The sequence below is a fragment of the Ruditapes philippinarum genome, unplaced genomic scaffold, assembly GCF_026571515.1.
Source record: "Ruditapes philippinarum isolate M1 unplaced genomic scaffold, ASM2657151v2 ctg5576_1_1_1_1, whole genome shotgun sequence".
In the NCBI taxonomy this organism is placed as follows: Eukaryota; Metazoa; Mollusca; class Bivalvia; order Venerida; family Veneridae; genus Ruditapes; species Ruditapes philippinarum.
Window position 1 is genome coordinate 299,083 of NW_026854164.1, and position 16,620 is coordinate 315,702.

At 32.3% G+C, this 16,620-nt stretch overlaps 1 protein-coding gene across 1 annotated transcript; it reads left to right on the top strand.

The window, feature by feature from the left end:
- The first annotated feature begins 22 nt into the window (after window positions 1-22).
- Window positions 23-14,204, top strand: LOC132739229 (NACHT and WD repeat domain-containing protein 2-like). Its single transcript, XM_060726894.1, has 12 exons — window positions 23-59; window positions 1,095-1,259; window positions 2,011-2,099; window positions 2,953-3,069; window positions 3,910-3,996; window positions 4,934-5,050; window positions 5,610-5,742; window positions 6,369-6,609; window positions 7,686-7,845; window positions 9,094-9,264; window positions 9,891-10,025; window positions 10,475-14,204. Exons 2-12 carry the CDS (start codon window positions 1,157-1,159, stop codon window positions 14,153-14,155), a joined length of 5,034 nt encoding a protein of 1,677 aa, XP_060582877.1. The 5' UTR covers window positions 23-59; window positions 1,095-1,156; the 3' UTR covers window positions 14,156-14,204.
- Window positions 14,205-16,620: the final 2,416 nt, after the last annotated feature.

Here is a 16,620-nt window from a genome sequence, read left to right on the forward strand (position 1 = left end):
AATCATACAGATGCTTGATCACAATGGAAACTGTGTAAACAACATAAATGATGTACCAGGTAAGATTAATAGATTTTTGTTCTGTATTGCGAAATTTATCTCTTTTTCTTTGTTTACAATTCTCTAGAGTACAGTACAGTAGAGAACACAGGCGCTAGTCACATAATCAAATATTTTACATAATCGGTCTATAGTATATACATGTATATAAAGATATATCTTTATATACATATATAGACCGATTATGTAAAATATTTGATTATGTGACTAGCGCCTGTGGTAGAGAATCAGCAGGCCTCCTATATATGTGAACACTTCTATATCCACCAATGTTTGACAGTGCATGAACAGATGAACATGTATACATACATAGCCTACATGTAACTACACAGGTGTTCGACTAGTCCTATAAATATGACGTTTGTTTGAAATATTTTTACTTTTTGGCTTGACCATTATCAAACTATAACGAGCCCGTAACGTCTACTGTCTTCATTGAACTAGCTTGACACTAGATAGACAACAAATGTTTATTTTCTTCAGAACATCTTCATTAGGATTATTTCTTAAGAAAGTCTTCATTATTCTTCTTTGCAATTTGATCTTCTACTTAGACATTAATCCAGAAATTTAGTTCAAATTCATGCTAAAAAAATTGTTTATCTAGCCTATGCTAACAATGTGTCTTTTTATATTTTGCATAATTGCAATTTTTGCAATGAAATTCAAGCCAGTCATTGCATCTAGTGATATTAAAACTTTGAAGCATTTTGACTGTATTAAAAAATAAAGATTTTACATCTGTGAATTAGCTAGTTTACTTCATAGATGATAAATCAATTAAGTCTACAACTACAAAGTGCAAGTTCCAGATTATTTGTGGGTTGTCAAATTTATTTGTTAATTTTATTATTTTAATTTCATATTGTAAGAATTCATTAGTAAGATAAATATAATTTGTATTTATGTGCATTCATCATGTTTTGTTGTTGTTGTTTTTTTTCACATATAGAAAATGTTCCTGGAATAATTTAACTATATTTCAAATGACTTTTTGTTTAGAATATTATATGTGACTCTGATTTATTCAACAGGCTTGGATGATGTAATGGTCCACCCATTTTTCTGCAATAGGTTACACCAATAAAGGTAGAAAATGAGTGATGCCAGCTACAAAGCAGTGTTACATGGCTGCCTTGACAACCTACCAACACTCAACTCTAGATTAGTAAGGATTTTTATCAGCTCAACTTTCACAGGTAATAATGACTTGAATGTTTGGTGGGAAAAGGTGTTTATAAATATGAAGTAACGGGTTTATAAAAAAGTTAATGATTTGATATAAACAGTAAAGACTGCAAAATTTAATATATTGAGACATTTTTTTTAATAAATTTATAAAGATTAAGAATTAAGTTAATTAAGTTTTGAAGTACTTACTTTCTTATCTGTTTACCCGTCTTTTAATAAAATGTTATGGAACAATAAAGATGAAAATTAATATGCATAAAATTATTATCTCAATAATAAAGACATTTCATTATGTTATATACATGTAACTCTGGTGTAATAAGAAGTGACATTTAAAACTTTATGCCTCCAGCCGAGCCAAAATATTTCAAGAAAATTAAACTTGAGAAAAATGGTCTTATTAAGCTTTGAAGAAAAGTAACAAGATTTAATAGAACTTAAGTAAAAATTTACAATTGATTACTGATTTCACTGTATTTATCACAATATTTCTGCTGCGTTTTACTCCAGCTATTTTTGCTTATTTTGTAAAAATGATAATACAATAACCTGTATTTTAAGGATTTCTGAATCTCTAAAAGTATTACATTTTTTTTATTTGTTTCTTTTTAAATTTAAACCATTGTAAAATAAAAGATGCAAAGAAATTGTTACATTGCACATGGTATTGCAAGGGATGACTTATAAGATATGTGATTTTTTTTTCTTGCAACAAAATTAATCTTGCTATTCCTTTAAGTAACATGTTACTAATTTTAGATACAAGAGAGGAGAGGAATGTTTTGCTAGAGGATGTATACCCAAAGTTGAAATTACACTGTAAGAAAGAGTATGGAATGGACTTTCAGGTAATATATTTATGCTTTACCTTTATTCTTATGCATAAAAAACTGTGTAAGCATTTAGTGTATGTTAGTCTGTGGGCTCAGGCTTTAAATGCGTCCTTGTGCTTCTGCAGAAATTACTGCACGGAAAAGGGTGCATTAACTATCTATTCTAGTCCATAACATTCTGATCGAGTATGCTTTGGGTTAGCATTTTAAAACAAACATAAAGTATGACATAAAGTATGAATTCCTTTATGGGAAATAAACGATGAGAAAAATTATGTTTCTCAAGCTTTACTGTTTTGTGTTGTTGTGTTTGAATTTGGATCTGTCAGATTTTGTTTTTGTAGATTTATAGAATATACTTGCAGTAGTTGTTACTAGATATTATGTGATCAGATGCCTTAAAAGTCGGGGTTTGCCTGTATTTATACTGGAGGCATAGACCTCTGATTAATGATTATACTATCACTGCTGGTAGTTGTAAAATTTTGAAGCCAAAATAATTTTTCTTGACCTTAAAATTCTTCAGACTTCTGCTTTGATTTTGTATATTGGCTAAATTAAGAAGAAAGTAGTGTGACAAGACACCAGTAAAAATAAATTTTTACAGTGAAATACAGAAAATGAAAATACTCATTTTATTTCATCAATATTACATTCATAAAATGGCTATAATAATCATCACCATTGTGCACAAATGGGTTAGCCCATTACTGCACTAAGGTGGTATAATTCACTTGCTTTGTGCCACCAGTTTAATGTCAGGACACCCTGATTGTTTGCACATAATTAAAGGTTTCTTTCATTATTAAAAACCATTAAAACAATAAATGATTGACAGTTCTAAAGTAACTTTGTCTTTACTTCACAGTTGGTGGATATGAGATGGGGAGTTCCGGTAGAGTCAGCAGATGACCACCAAGCTACGGAACTCTGCCTGCAGGAAATACGTAACTGTCAAAGATTGTCAACAGGACCAAATTTTGTGGTATATAATTTTCATGGTATTTTTGCTGTGATTTAATAAACCTCACTTTTTTTTTACTCACTCTGGCATTGGTGTTGGTATCACATTTAGGTTCAGTTTTCGCATACAAGCTAGTATCTCCATAACTACTGAAGGGATAGGGTTGAAACATCACTTCTTCTTTGTGATTATCTAACATGATGCGTACAGGTCCATAACTCTGAGTTATTTTTTATACAGAGTTGTTCCCCATTTTTTGCTATCAAGCACTGAGCATAAGTATAACACACCTTCTTACAGACAGCTCATGGACAAGTGATAATACATTTTATACAATGACAATAGAAGGGAAGTACAAATGTATTCGCATCCTGAAAAATGTCTGGTTCTAGTGTTTAAGTGAAGGTCCTCTTTGCAGGTTTTAGATGTAAATATTAGCTACTTGCTCTCTCCTGAAAATTTTCCTGGGATCTGTTGTTGTTACTTCAGTGTGCAATTTATTGTATGAGTTGATTGTTTAAAATTGCCTACCAGGGTTGTACCTTACACAGGCTTTCTGTTTCCCTGCCGCATGTTTTGTCCAAACTCGCCAACCATTTTAGAATTTCCATTCATTTATTGTAATTTGCTCACTTTTATGTACATAAAATTTGATCTTCTATATAGTTTTAGGCACCTGTCTATTCAAAATGCCCAGTTTACAAGCTCTACAGTTTATCTCTAAGATGACTGACCTTGAAATAGAAGCTATGTAGAATTTATTTCTGTTGCTAAAATTATATTCAGATATGGGACCCCTTCTATGGACTCCCATAAAATGTGCTATCGTATATTTACATTTATTAATTTTCTCTTTTGCAGACATTCCTAAACCAGAAGCATGGATACAGACCACTGCAAGTTACTATTCCAGAGGCTGAGTTTGACAATTTGTACAAAAGCTTAGAGGTCAGAAAAAATATTTCAATAATATATTTAAGATAATTTCAATCTGACTAAGATTAAAATCTTGATTATGTGTTACCTATAAAGATATTTATATGAGATAATTTTAATAAAATTTAATTAATTTTCAGTTTTTATAGAAATGAAAATGTTTCTCGTATTCTCGGGGTTTCTCGTATTCTCGTGGAATAATTAAGACGGATGGAAGCAACGCTCGCGGCTTCCGTCGATATCCGAAAACATGTCTATTTAGCATAGCATTTTCATCTCCATTTAAAAAATTGAAGAAATGCGACAAAAACAGATAAAAAACCAAAATACATGTATATTAAATTTACACTACTATGAGAACATTAAAAATTTTACCAACAAGGAATTCCTATGGTGGCGGTTGCCAAATGATATTTCAAATTTTCTATTCTTTGTATTTACTATTTAGGGAAATTTAGGGAAATTGACCTAAAAATATTCATATTATAAAAGACTGAACATCATATATACAGTCTTATATAGTCAACTCAACATAAAATATATAGAGGATGTTGAATGAGTGTAAGTTCAATTCGGTATTTATTGAACGAGTTGAATAAATTTGTATTATGCGAGCCTCTGGTGAGCATAATATTATTGTATTCAACAAGTTCAATAAATTCAGTAATGAATCTACACAAGTATAATTTTCTGTTTATTATGTACTCAAAATAAATACTGTTTAAAGTGATAAAGAAACATTTTTCATTGACACGCTAATAGTGTAACAGTAACATTTGACGCATCTTTACTCTATGTTTGTATAATGCAAATGACATATGCAAGGCCGTGCAATACAGTTTGAGTTGCAAAAGTGGCACCTGTATGTGATAAAAAATATAGATTTGTCTGTCTCCTAAATATTATAATAAGTGGAGTTAATATTTTAGATTTTTAATTTGTGTTTCAGGAGAATGGTCATGACACAAGTCTTTTTACATTATGGTATAAGAAAGATACAAATCAGCTACCTCCGATATATGTCCTACAGCCTATCAGTTCCATCATACCTGGTTATAAAGACAAGGTACCAAGTAATTTATATATAAATGTGCCACAGAGTGAGAAAAATAGGCAGTAAAATTACTTTGATGCAACCCCCAGACCTTTGGAATACCTTTCTACAGCTCTACAAACCGAATTGTTCACACTTTTTCTTTCCTATCATTATGCTACGCCTTTTGTAACTGGCTTGAAAACATCGAATGCTCGAAATTTTGTCATTAAATTGAGATCGATTTATGAGTCGAAGTCCTGATGTGTGAAAGTTTTTACACAAGTCCTTTCAACTTTGACTTACTGAAGTTCTACTGTATATTAAGTGTGATTGGTCAATTAAAGATTTACACTCTTTAACCTTAAACATACTGTCGGTGACAGATTTGTAACCCATGCTGTGTATGCAACCAATGCAGATCAAGATCAGCCGGCACATCCTTGCTGTTTGATCATGGTCTGCACTTCCCTTTATTCTGTCAGGACATATTTTTTTTTTTTAATGTTGAATGGTTTTGTCCAGATTGAAATATGTATGAGTCCAATTGAGAAATTTTGTGATGATTAAAAGTATAGAAAACATCTTTCAGGATAATAAAGAAGCAAAGGCACAATGGAATGATGTTTATGACAAGCTTAGAGCTGAGTTCAAGTTTGCAAGCGATGCATGTTTCCAGAAGAATCTGATATCAGAGGTGGATAGACACAAATACTACATGTCAGGTAACTTTTCTTTTGTTGGTTACTTTATTATGTGTTTTGATTGTAAAAATTCTTTTAAAGGGAATAGTTTCCTAGAGAATATATAGAGGGTAAATTGCAGACTCAGTTTAATTTTCATTGGTCTGTGTTCATTCTGTGGCAGTTTCTGACCAATCAAATACCAGAGATCTGAGTTTGAGCTTAGATAATTTCTTTATAACCTTGGACCATGTTCTTGCCTAAAATAATACACAGAAGGGTTTTTGAGGTCTTCACCATTGAATGATAAGACTTTACATTGTGGGTGTGACTTGAAAGTTTACAAGCAAGGAAGAAAATGAAAGAAGACTTCAAATTTTGATTGCCAGAATTTTAGAATAGTTTGAAACTTTGTTTCTGTTGAAGATTAAATACAGTTAAGAAATAAACATAGAAATTTACTTGATGAAATTAATATATGTATGATTAATATTAATATTTCTCAGAAAGAAAAGGACTAACATGAGCTACACAGTTTCTGGTTCAATTCTTTGTCTGCATTGTTGTGTACATATTTACATGTATATAATTTAATTAAATACATATAGGTATGTGTAAATCAATATTAATTTTTTATTTCTTCAATTTATACAATAATTATATTACAGTTACAGAAGCAGAAATCTTTAATGGGATATTGAAATTACCAGACAGTGCAGCAGATCACTGTTTGTGTTTTGTACGTATCATTAAAGACATTACCTCTCATCTGGATCACGACAAAGCTTGGCGCTTCATCGATGTACTGTCGAGTGACTCCAAATCCCTCGACACTGAGGCTCAGACCATACTGTCTAAATTGAGGGATGAAAAGATCGTAGAGAAGTTACAAAATACAAATATTAGCAGGTATGTGTAACTTGTGTGTGTAGTCTGTGTTTAATCAGGGTTCATCCTTTCTTGAAGGGCACAAAAGGACCTTTCGCTGTTGAGTAGGGACCCTGGACATGTCACCAGTAATGCCCGTAAAGAGTTAATTTCAAAGCACAAAATGGTGATAATTTACCTCCATGCAATTTCCATGGAAAAGTAGTCAAAGATATGTTTTGTGAGCCAAAAGTAGGTACAGCTGTAATAATAAAAATCTTTCTCTTTGTATGTACCTTTGTAAGATGTACATACAGCTTTCATGAAGATCATGGAATTGTGAGAGATCTTATCTTATATAAGGCATATAATATATTGGGAATGACCCCCAAAATGGTGGCAAGGGTGGTCATCTATACAAATTTCTAAGCATTGTCACATGCTTATACATGTAATTAATGTGGTGAAAAATTTAAGTGCAAGTTCTTGATACTAATACAGAAATACATTTATGTCATAATTGATTCTTTCTTCATAGGGAATTAGTTGTCTTTCAATTGCTGAGAAATTGGTGTCATCAGTAAGTTATCAAGGACAGCAACACAGACGAAAGACATGATGACCAAAAATTTCTTAAAATAAGTGTAAAAATGACGTGAACAAATTTTCACTTGAACAGGAGATTGGGATGCCATATTGCCACCAATTTCCAGATATTTTTACATCATTTTATTATATACATGATGATATATTGATTTTACAGTTATTAATTTATAATAAAAATTCATTCAAGTCTACATCTTTGAAGAAAATAAACTCAATCAAATATGACCTATGTTTATTTAGAAATAAGACAATTATGACTGACAAGTAACAAAAGTGTCAGATTGTGCCTATTTTTTTTAAAAAGCAGAAAAGTATTAATTGTAGTGTAATCTGTAATCCAGGTCCTGCTTTCTAGAAGGGTGATATACCACCAGGAAGTTATGTAACAAATGTTTCAGTGTTCCAGAATTCAGTTTTGTATAAGTACCTGCCTGTTGTTTTTTTCCTGCAAGGAGCAGCCAATTTTTCCCAGTTATTCACTGAAAAATTAATACATTGATGTTATATTTCAGGCACACTGTACAGTGGAGTGAGAAGGACGGAATAAATCGTCAAGACCATGACAGTTATCTCAGCACATTTAAAGATTCATTCTTTAACAGCATGGTAGATAAAATAGACAAAGCAGTAAAGCAACAACGTTCACTAATAATGGATGAACTGTATATTGAGGTGAGTTTTTACTGTTAGATATTTACAGTCTTACACAATATTAGTTATAAAGATTCTTGACAGATTATATGGCCCTATATAAATGGTTGTTTGTATATATAACCCGAGCCGCTAGGTGAAGGTTATATTGTGAACAATCATCTATATACGGCCATATAACGTATCAGGAATCTTTATGACAAATTTATAATACAGCAACTTCTTTTTTTAAGGGAAAAAATGTGATTTCTAAATAAACTGTCTGTGTCAGAAGCCATGTATATAAAGTTACATAAACGTCAAGATTATCCAATAAAAAGCGACCGTTACAAACGTGCAATATTATAACTACAGTTATACACCTATAATGGACTTGGTTTTCTATGATTTAAAACCAAACTTTTTTATTTTAAGGGCCCATTATGCCTCAGAAATAATTTATCATTAGTTACCAAAAACTCTTTATTTTTGGTCTCCTTTTAATAGTTTCTAAAAAGTTACTCACTGGCCAATTAACTGAACAATATTTTCCTGTTGTTGTGTTTTGGTAATTAGTACAGTTATACTCTTTTAGTATTTTGAACTGTATAAATTATTCTTAGACTGTATAGATGCTCTTAAGAAGATTTTGAAAGTGTAACATTAAAATGCAGATGATCAGGAAAATACCCTGCTCTATGTTGGATTCAAACTTAGGACCGCAGTCTTACTATTATTTTAAACAAATTCATACAACACTCTAGACCTTGGAGTCAAAGAACTGTTTTGCCTAACACACAGTTGATAGAGATTGAATTTACTTTAAAGATTTTAAGAGTCAATTTCATAATTGTATTGCAGGCAAGTTGATATATCCAAAACATTTGAAGGGAAAGGGTTGAAACTTCACACACTGATTTTAAAGCATAGTAGGAGATTACTGTCCAATGCACACAAGTCTTACATGGATTTTGTTTGAATTATGGCCCTTTTAGACAATTTTACATGATCCAGACTCTGTTCTACTGACATCTTTTGGTATTTTAAATTGCCATAAAATCTAATACTCCCTAGATTCTAGTGTACTAGTATTTAAATATGACCAGAGTTTTTGTTTTAGATATGAGTCTACATCATTTGTATATACCAGTAATCTTATTCTGAATATAGGTAATGCGTCATTAAATAGAACCTTTCTAAATTATGAAACAATTGAATTTTGCCATGATTCACCTTAAAATTAAGCTTTGCAGTAGTTATATATAGGTTGTGTTTTTATCTTGACTTTAGGTTCTGCAGCATTTAAATATGGCCAGGGAAAGGTGTTCAATGTTTTATGGTAGAGAGAATATTCTCTTGGATATAAAGTGCTACCTGAGTGAACAGTGTGAAGATCCAGTCATTTTATATGGCCAGTCTGGTTGTGGTAAAACCTCCATTATGGCACAAACTGCTCATATGGTATGCTTTTTTCCAATTTTCTTTATAAAGCACAAATAGAAATGATATTTTTTCCTTCTTGTAAATTACAATGTATAAAGAAAGCTTTGAGTTTAAACTAAATGACATTAATGACATTATGCACAATTGAGAAGAAGGGCCTTTTTTTAACAAAGGATTAAAATCGATTAGTATCAAGTGATTCAGAGTTTGTTTTCATTTTTTTTCAAAGAAATTACATTAAACATTTTAAATACTAGTATAAATTTTGAGTCTGATCTTGACAGTCTTTTATATTGATATATGAATATATGGTTCTGGATATTTTTCAAATACATTTAAAGTAATTGGTATTCTTTAAAGTTTAATGGTCAACCATACAATTAAAAGAATTGGTTTGTTGTCCTTTTGACTGTGGGGTTTACACAGTTGAACCCTCTGTTCAAGGGTTTGCATGCATCTTCATATCTCAACAACAACTGCATGCATGATGGTTTACATGTGCAGCATAATTACAGTCATGTTATTACTATTATGATTGCAGTTTATTGCCTAAAACTCATAATTTTTGAGTAGATACTAGATTTTAGTACTTCTTATGTTATCTTTTAAAAAATCCTTAAAAATGACTATTTCCTTAAAAACAGGTTCCTTCATTTCTACAAAATGCAGTGGTTGTGTTAAGATTTCTTGGCACCTCGCCAGATAGCAGTAATTTGAGACGATTACTACACAGTCTGTGCGAACAAATTGTCGTCTGCTATGGAAAGGAGAGGACTTCGGTAAGTCTGCTTGGTGCATATTTGATGATTTTGGCTTTTTTATGACAGATGATAATGATTTCAGTTTTATTGTAAAATATTTCTGAAGACCTTCATGGTCAAGTGTTTGAACTTTGTCCTCAGCTCAAGTGGTAACGGTCACTGACTTTATTCCACTTGCTTCTGACTCTGCTGTGGGTTTGAATTTCATGAGGGTTTTAGAATTATTTCATATGATTAAGCTATCCAGTTAGGTTACGTAAGATGGATGGTTCTACTCTGGTGACCAATTATGCTTAAAATAGGGCACAAGAGGAGTTCAATATGTCTTCTTATGCCAGAGAAGCTGAAAACTAGCAAACTGACAGTATTTAGTATAATTTAAAAGATTTCATTATTTGTCTAGGAGCTCAAGTTTCACCCAGTTTACTTATTATTGAGTATGAATTGTTAACTTTTTTTATCTGTAGGTTCCAGAAGACTTTGAAGAGCTGAAAGACTTTTTCTCAGAATTGCTCAAACTAGGGACAAAAGAAAAACCTCTTGTTATAATTCTGGATTCATTAGATCAGCTAGCAAGGGACCATAATGCTTACAAACTACATTGGTTGCCACGGAAACTACCTCCATTTGTAAAGTTTTTCGTTTCTACATACACAGAAGCTTCAGACTTGTTAGGAACATTGAAGAACATTTATTTGAAACAATCATTTATTCATGTTCCGGTTTTCTCGCAGGAGCTCAGCACTCAGGTTTTGAAAGCATGGCTCAAGAAAAGTAACAGAACTCTGTCTGACGAGCAATTTTCATTGGTTGAAAATGTATTTATTAAGTGTACACTACCTCTGTTTGTGAAACTCACTTTTGATCAGGTTTTAGTATGGCGTTCTTATTATATCTTAGATAAATGTATGCTGATGAACACCGTGCAGGATAGCATTAATACATTGTTTTCACAGTTAGAGAAAAAGCATGGTAATGTTTTAGTGACAAGAGCTTTAGCATATGTCACTGCGTCTATGACGGGAATCAGTGAGACGGAGTTGGAAGACCTTCTCTCATTGGATGATGATGTCCTGACAAATGTCTTTCAGATACACGTCCCTCCATTACGCAGAATTCCGCCATTACTTTGGGTTCGTATACGTCATGATATTTCCCAGTATCTTGTGGACAAAGAAGTTGATGAAGTCCGTTCTTTCTTCTGGTACCATCGGCAGTTCTTCGAAACGGCTGAGAGACGATATTTGTCAGATGAGAAATTAAAGGAGGAAATTCATTCACTTATGGCAGACTACTACCTTGGTAAGTGGGTTGGGGTAGAGAAACCATTTCGGTATACTCCAGAGCAAATGAAGCGAGTTGGTGTAACATCTCCTGAAGGTAAAGCTGATCGTAGGATATCTGCTCAGCCGATGATATATAGTGCTGATTCCGATGGAAAGAATGTTCGGTACAACAAAAGAAAGTTAAATAAGCTTCCATACCATCTGTTTGAAGCAAATCGACACCAAGAGTTGAGGTCCCTTTGTTTGCTTAATTTCGAATGGAATGAGATAAAGCTTAAGGCAATTTCCTTGCAGGAAGTATTGCTAGATTTAGCGCTGTGTGGTGAAAAGGAGGGTATTCTTCATAAGGCTTTGAAAGCATCCCAGCAGACATTGAGAAAGTTTCCAGAAACTCTTGCAATGGAAATTTCTGGAAGACTTCTGGCCCTGCTACCTGGCAATGTTAGAGTTGATGAAATGAAGTTATTGGAGAATTCCTTAACGGCATGTGCACAAAAATGTAGACTTGTTCCTTATCAGCCTTGCTTTGGTATTCCAAGTGAATCTGAAATGTACACCATAGAAAATGCAAAATTACCGATAAATCCCAAAATATCAGAGATATCAAGTGATTCTACACATTTTGCAACTTTATCTGCCGATAATGAAGTTCTGATTTGGGATGTGAACAACGGAGAACTGGATGCAGTTATTGAGTTAAGGAAGAAAGAGGACGGGATCTTAAATGTAATGTCAAAATCCTTTGGCAAAGATGTTTTGATTATTGGAACAATAAACCAAATAAAAACAAACCCAGTTTATATTGTGAACTTCAAGAATTGTGCTCTAGAGGAAAAAATAGAGCTAGAAAAGAAGTATTCAAAAATTGCATTTTTTGATGATCTCAAATTTGATATCACATCCGACCGTCTGCTTGTCACTGTTTTAAAACAATCTGCTGATGTTTTTGATCGACAGTCAGGCAAGCTTCTACATGAGTTTGATGTAAATCCAGATGAAGCGATCCTAATTGCTGAGGATAAAATGATACTTTTCCACCCAAAGCAGACGAACATGTACACAATCTATAGAATGGACACATTTGAATTTGTTTACCAAATTTCATGCAAGGAGACACCAAAAGCAATTTTTATGAATGCACAACGAGACTTTGGTTGCATTGTATTGGAAAAAGCAAATAAGGTTGATCTGGTAAATCTACAACAGGGTCCCAATGTTGGGCAAATTGCTGGGACAATAGACTTAAATAAAGTCAAAGATTTGACAATCCAGCGGGTCCAACTGGTTGATGATCTTTGTTTAATCACTGGAATTTACAGTTTTGTTTTATATGATTTGAAATCAAAAAAGGTTACAAAAGAGGTAAGAATACCGGAATCTTACGACCCTAATTATCGTGTTCTTGAGTTTCACACAGTGCTCACACCAGATTTAGAACATATCATCGCAGGATATGACAAAAACATTATTCTATTTAGTGTTGCGACAGGCAAGATTCTACACTCAATTGAAGCCACAAAAAGCCGTATTTCTCGTTTACACATTTCCCCCGCAGGAGGACTCATTGTAACCACCAATACACGCAACAATCATGTGACTGCTTGGGATATCATGTCACTGAAGAATAAACCAAGAAGTTACCAACCGTTGTCACTAAACAACTCAGTCAGGTACATGTGTGCCGATAGATTAGGTACGACTGCTGTATGTCGTAGTATGAACTCTACCGAGTTTGCTGTGGTAGATGTGTCACTGGGTCAAACGCGTTGTTTTATCTCAAAAGATTATGAAGCCATGACACCATGTATCACAGAGGATGGGAAATATGCAGTTCTGAGAGAGTATCATTCCGACAGATGTCTCAAAGTCTGGGATACTGTGTCCGGCAATCTTGTCACCACTTTTCCAATTTCAAGTTTGAATTTGAAAGCCTTTGTTCTGGGCATGAAGTCTGAAAACATGGTTGTAGTGACAGAGTCAGAAAACACAGGTCAAAATTCTATGGAACTCTATTCACTTCCTTCAGGAAATCAGACAGGAGTGAAAATCCCGCTCGGCAAGTATAACCTAATGCAACTTGTCTTTGCTGAAAATGACAAGTACATCATTGTTGGCATTGAAGAGCAACTTCATCCTGGGGTGAAAATCTATTCAAGGTCTTATTCTACAAAAACGGGTGATGAATTTCAAACCTATGACAATATGCATCCAAAACATATACAACGATTAACAGTTGGAAGTGATTGTTTCCTTGGGCCGCGCATTAATACTGACAAAGCTGGAAATAAATCATGGGAAACAGCTGTTCTAAATATAGAAACTGGTGATACCATGGTAACTTTTAAGGAGTCACCTGTAAGTGTACTAAGCATTGGATGGGAAGGGCATTATGGTATAGATAGAGACAGAAACATTTTTAACATAAAAACTGGCGACAAGCATTGTCAGTTTGATACTCATTTAGGCGAGCAGAAGAAAAGTGTTCCAAGACCACTCCTTACCACAGATGAAAATTTTGCATTTTGGTTAGATGTTGGAGCAGGTGTCGTGAAAGTTGGAAATGTCCAAACTAAGCAAGTGATAGGCATGTCTCCAATACACAGTATTCCAATGAACATAACAGTAACTTCCGAGAAAGTTGTAATAATCGGATGCGAAGATGGCCGTATTATGATGTTACAAATGATCGAAGACAAGAAAGATGCAGATGGTATATTGAAGCGAACTTTAAAACATAGCATGAGGAAAGGGATCAAGGTCAAAAACAGTTCGCTGAAAGCTCTCCAGAGGAATGACACAAATAAAGAACCAGGAAAGACAAAAGCAAATGAAAAGTCTAGCACAGCTTGCTATATTCTTTAACAGTGTGTCGGAGAGATAGATGGTGTTACCTCAGTGGGGGGAAAATAATATTATATTATACATGTATCTCTAATTCACATTCAATTTGTATGAATTGCTGAACAATCATACATTTCGTGATATTTGCTGGGTCTGCTTATATCATGTGATACCTAATATAGCACATGGTTTGACTTGAAATCGCTTAAAGTCAGAATGATACTGGAGGTTTAATCATGACTAAAGTCATTGAAATGCATGTTCCTGTTGAGCTGAGGTGGCCATGTTGAAAAAAATAGCATTTATCTGTCTATTCTTTACTCTGATAATCCTCTGTGCATATTTATTGTACTGAATATACTCCAAATTGCAAGAGCAAAAGAAAAATTCTTAAGAGTGCATTGTTTCCAAAACCCACTTTAAAATCCATCCTTCACAAAAGTGCAAACCAATTAAGGTACCAGGTAGTCACTGATTAGTCAGCGCATCAAAAAAGTATATGTTTGTAAATATTGGCTACATGCACCTTTCAGATGTTTAGTGCTCAATAAATGTTGTTGTTGTTCTGTTGTAGTTGATTAGAATGGAAATATCTGGATTAGAAAAGCTGTATTTATTTAATTATTTATTTATGTTTATTTCTTTTTATACTCTTTTTTTTTTTTACATGCCAATTTTTACATTTTGATATTTTCATTGATGCTTTTGTTTCGAAATTGAGAAATGTTAATTAATTTGTTGTTGTTGTAACTGGGTAACTGAAAGAAATATTGATATTCATGTTCATTTTTATACACACTTGTCACTTTTACAGACTGATATTTATAGTATATTTACAGTTACTGGGTAAAATATAGATAAAAACTTACAATGTCAGTTTGTTGCATTTTTTTTTATACTTTTTGTATTGTATGTTAAGTTAATATCATTTAAACAAAATCATAAAAATATTTTAAATAGTTCATTGCATATAAGAAAATTTTATTAAAATTGTGATCAATATAATTATGTATTTTGAATATTCATGTACTGGTGTGTTAATAATGTGGCCATCTTGCATTTCTAAATTTGTTATCATATATGCAGACAACATGAAGAATAATGGGTACATCTGCTGGTTAACACTTTAATTAATAATGTGAACACATGAGTAAATATTATATGAACAATTTATTAAAGAATATGAATTTTTGAGTAAATAATATATGAATATTTGAGTAAATAATTTATGAACACTAATAAGTAAATAATTTATGAACACTTAAGTAAATAATATTTGACCACTTTACTAAATAATTTATGAACATTTAAGTAAATGTAAATGTGAACACTACTAGCAGATAATCATTGTAGTTCATTAGAATTTGGTGGATGTTTTTTTGCTTGTTATTTTAAATGCTGTAATTGTGCTGTTACAGTTTCAAAAAATTAGTCATTGGCCATATATCTGAGCTTCCTTATGCTACCTTTTGCATTTTGGCGATAAGTACAGTTAAAGTGGATATATGCACTTTGTATGGAAGTCAAACCACTACTATGTTCACATCTTGCTACCCTTTTCAGAAATGTTTTCACATTCAACACTATTTTCTTTAGATGATAATCATTTCACATGTTCTTAATCTATTACTATAATGTTATAAAATACAATTGTTTGAACTTTCTGAAGAAAGAAAAATATATTCATTTCTGATGCATTTCTGTCCCAGAGTGTTGTCCTAGCTGTCAGAATATATTTTATTTTTATTGCCATATGACTGTTCAGTGTATTTACTGTTTTTATCACCACTTTAGAGTTTAGGAATTAACAATTTAACAGAACATTGTACTTTTTCTGGATACTTATCACTTTATACATGTATAGTTACTTTATAGACTCAGTTCATAGATTGTGCCAAAATAGGCATAATTTGATTATCACTAAACATGTATTTAATTAAAATATTATATGAATTGTAAAACCTACAGAAAGAAAAAATAAAGAACAGAAAACATGTTTTTATAAGAATAACAGTTTTAATAACTAAATGAAGGTGGGTTACCATAAAAATGTTATTTCAATTCTCAGTTATTTAATTTAAACAATGAAGAATAAATTTAAAATATGAATTTTTATCTTAATTCCTTTATCTAAATTAGATGATTTTCCATAATATTGATACAGGTTATTGTAACTATGCACTGGATTTTTTGGGTTGTTTGTTGTTGTTTTGTTTTTTTTGTCCAACTTTGTACACTGCTGGCTGGCCCAGTATTATGCAGCTATGTTCACTGTTTGTATTGAGATGGGTTTTAACAGAAAGCAGTTACTGTACTATTACATGTATTTTTAACTTTCAAATTATATTTTCCCCTGATGAAATTTATGTTGTAACTGCCTTCAATATAAAAGAGTGAGAGATAGTCAGTAAAATACTTTATGTACAATCATAAACCATTCTTTGTTATTGTTAATATTTATGTATATACACATTTATCATATACAA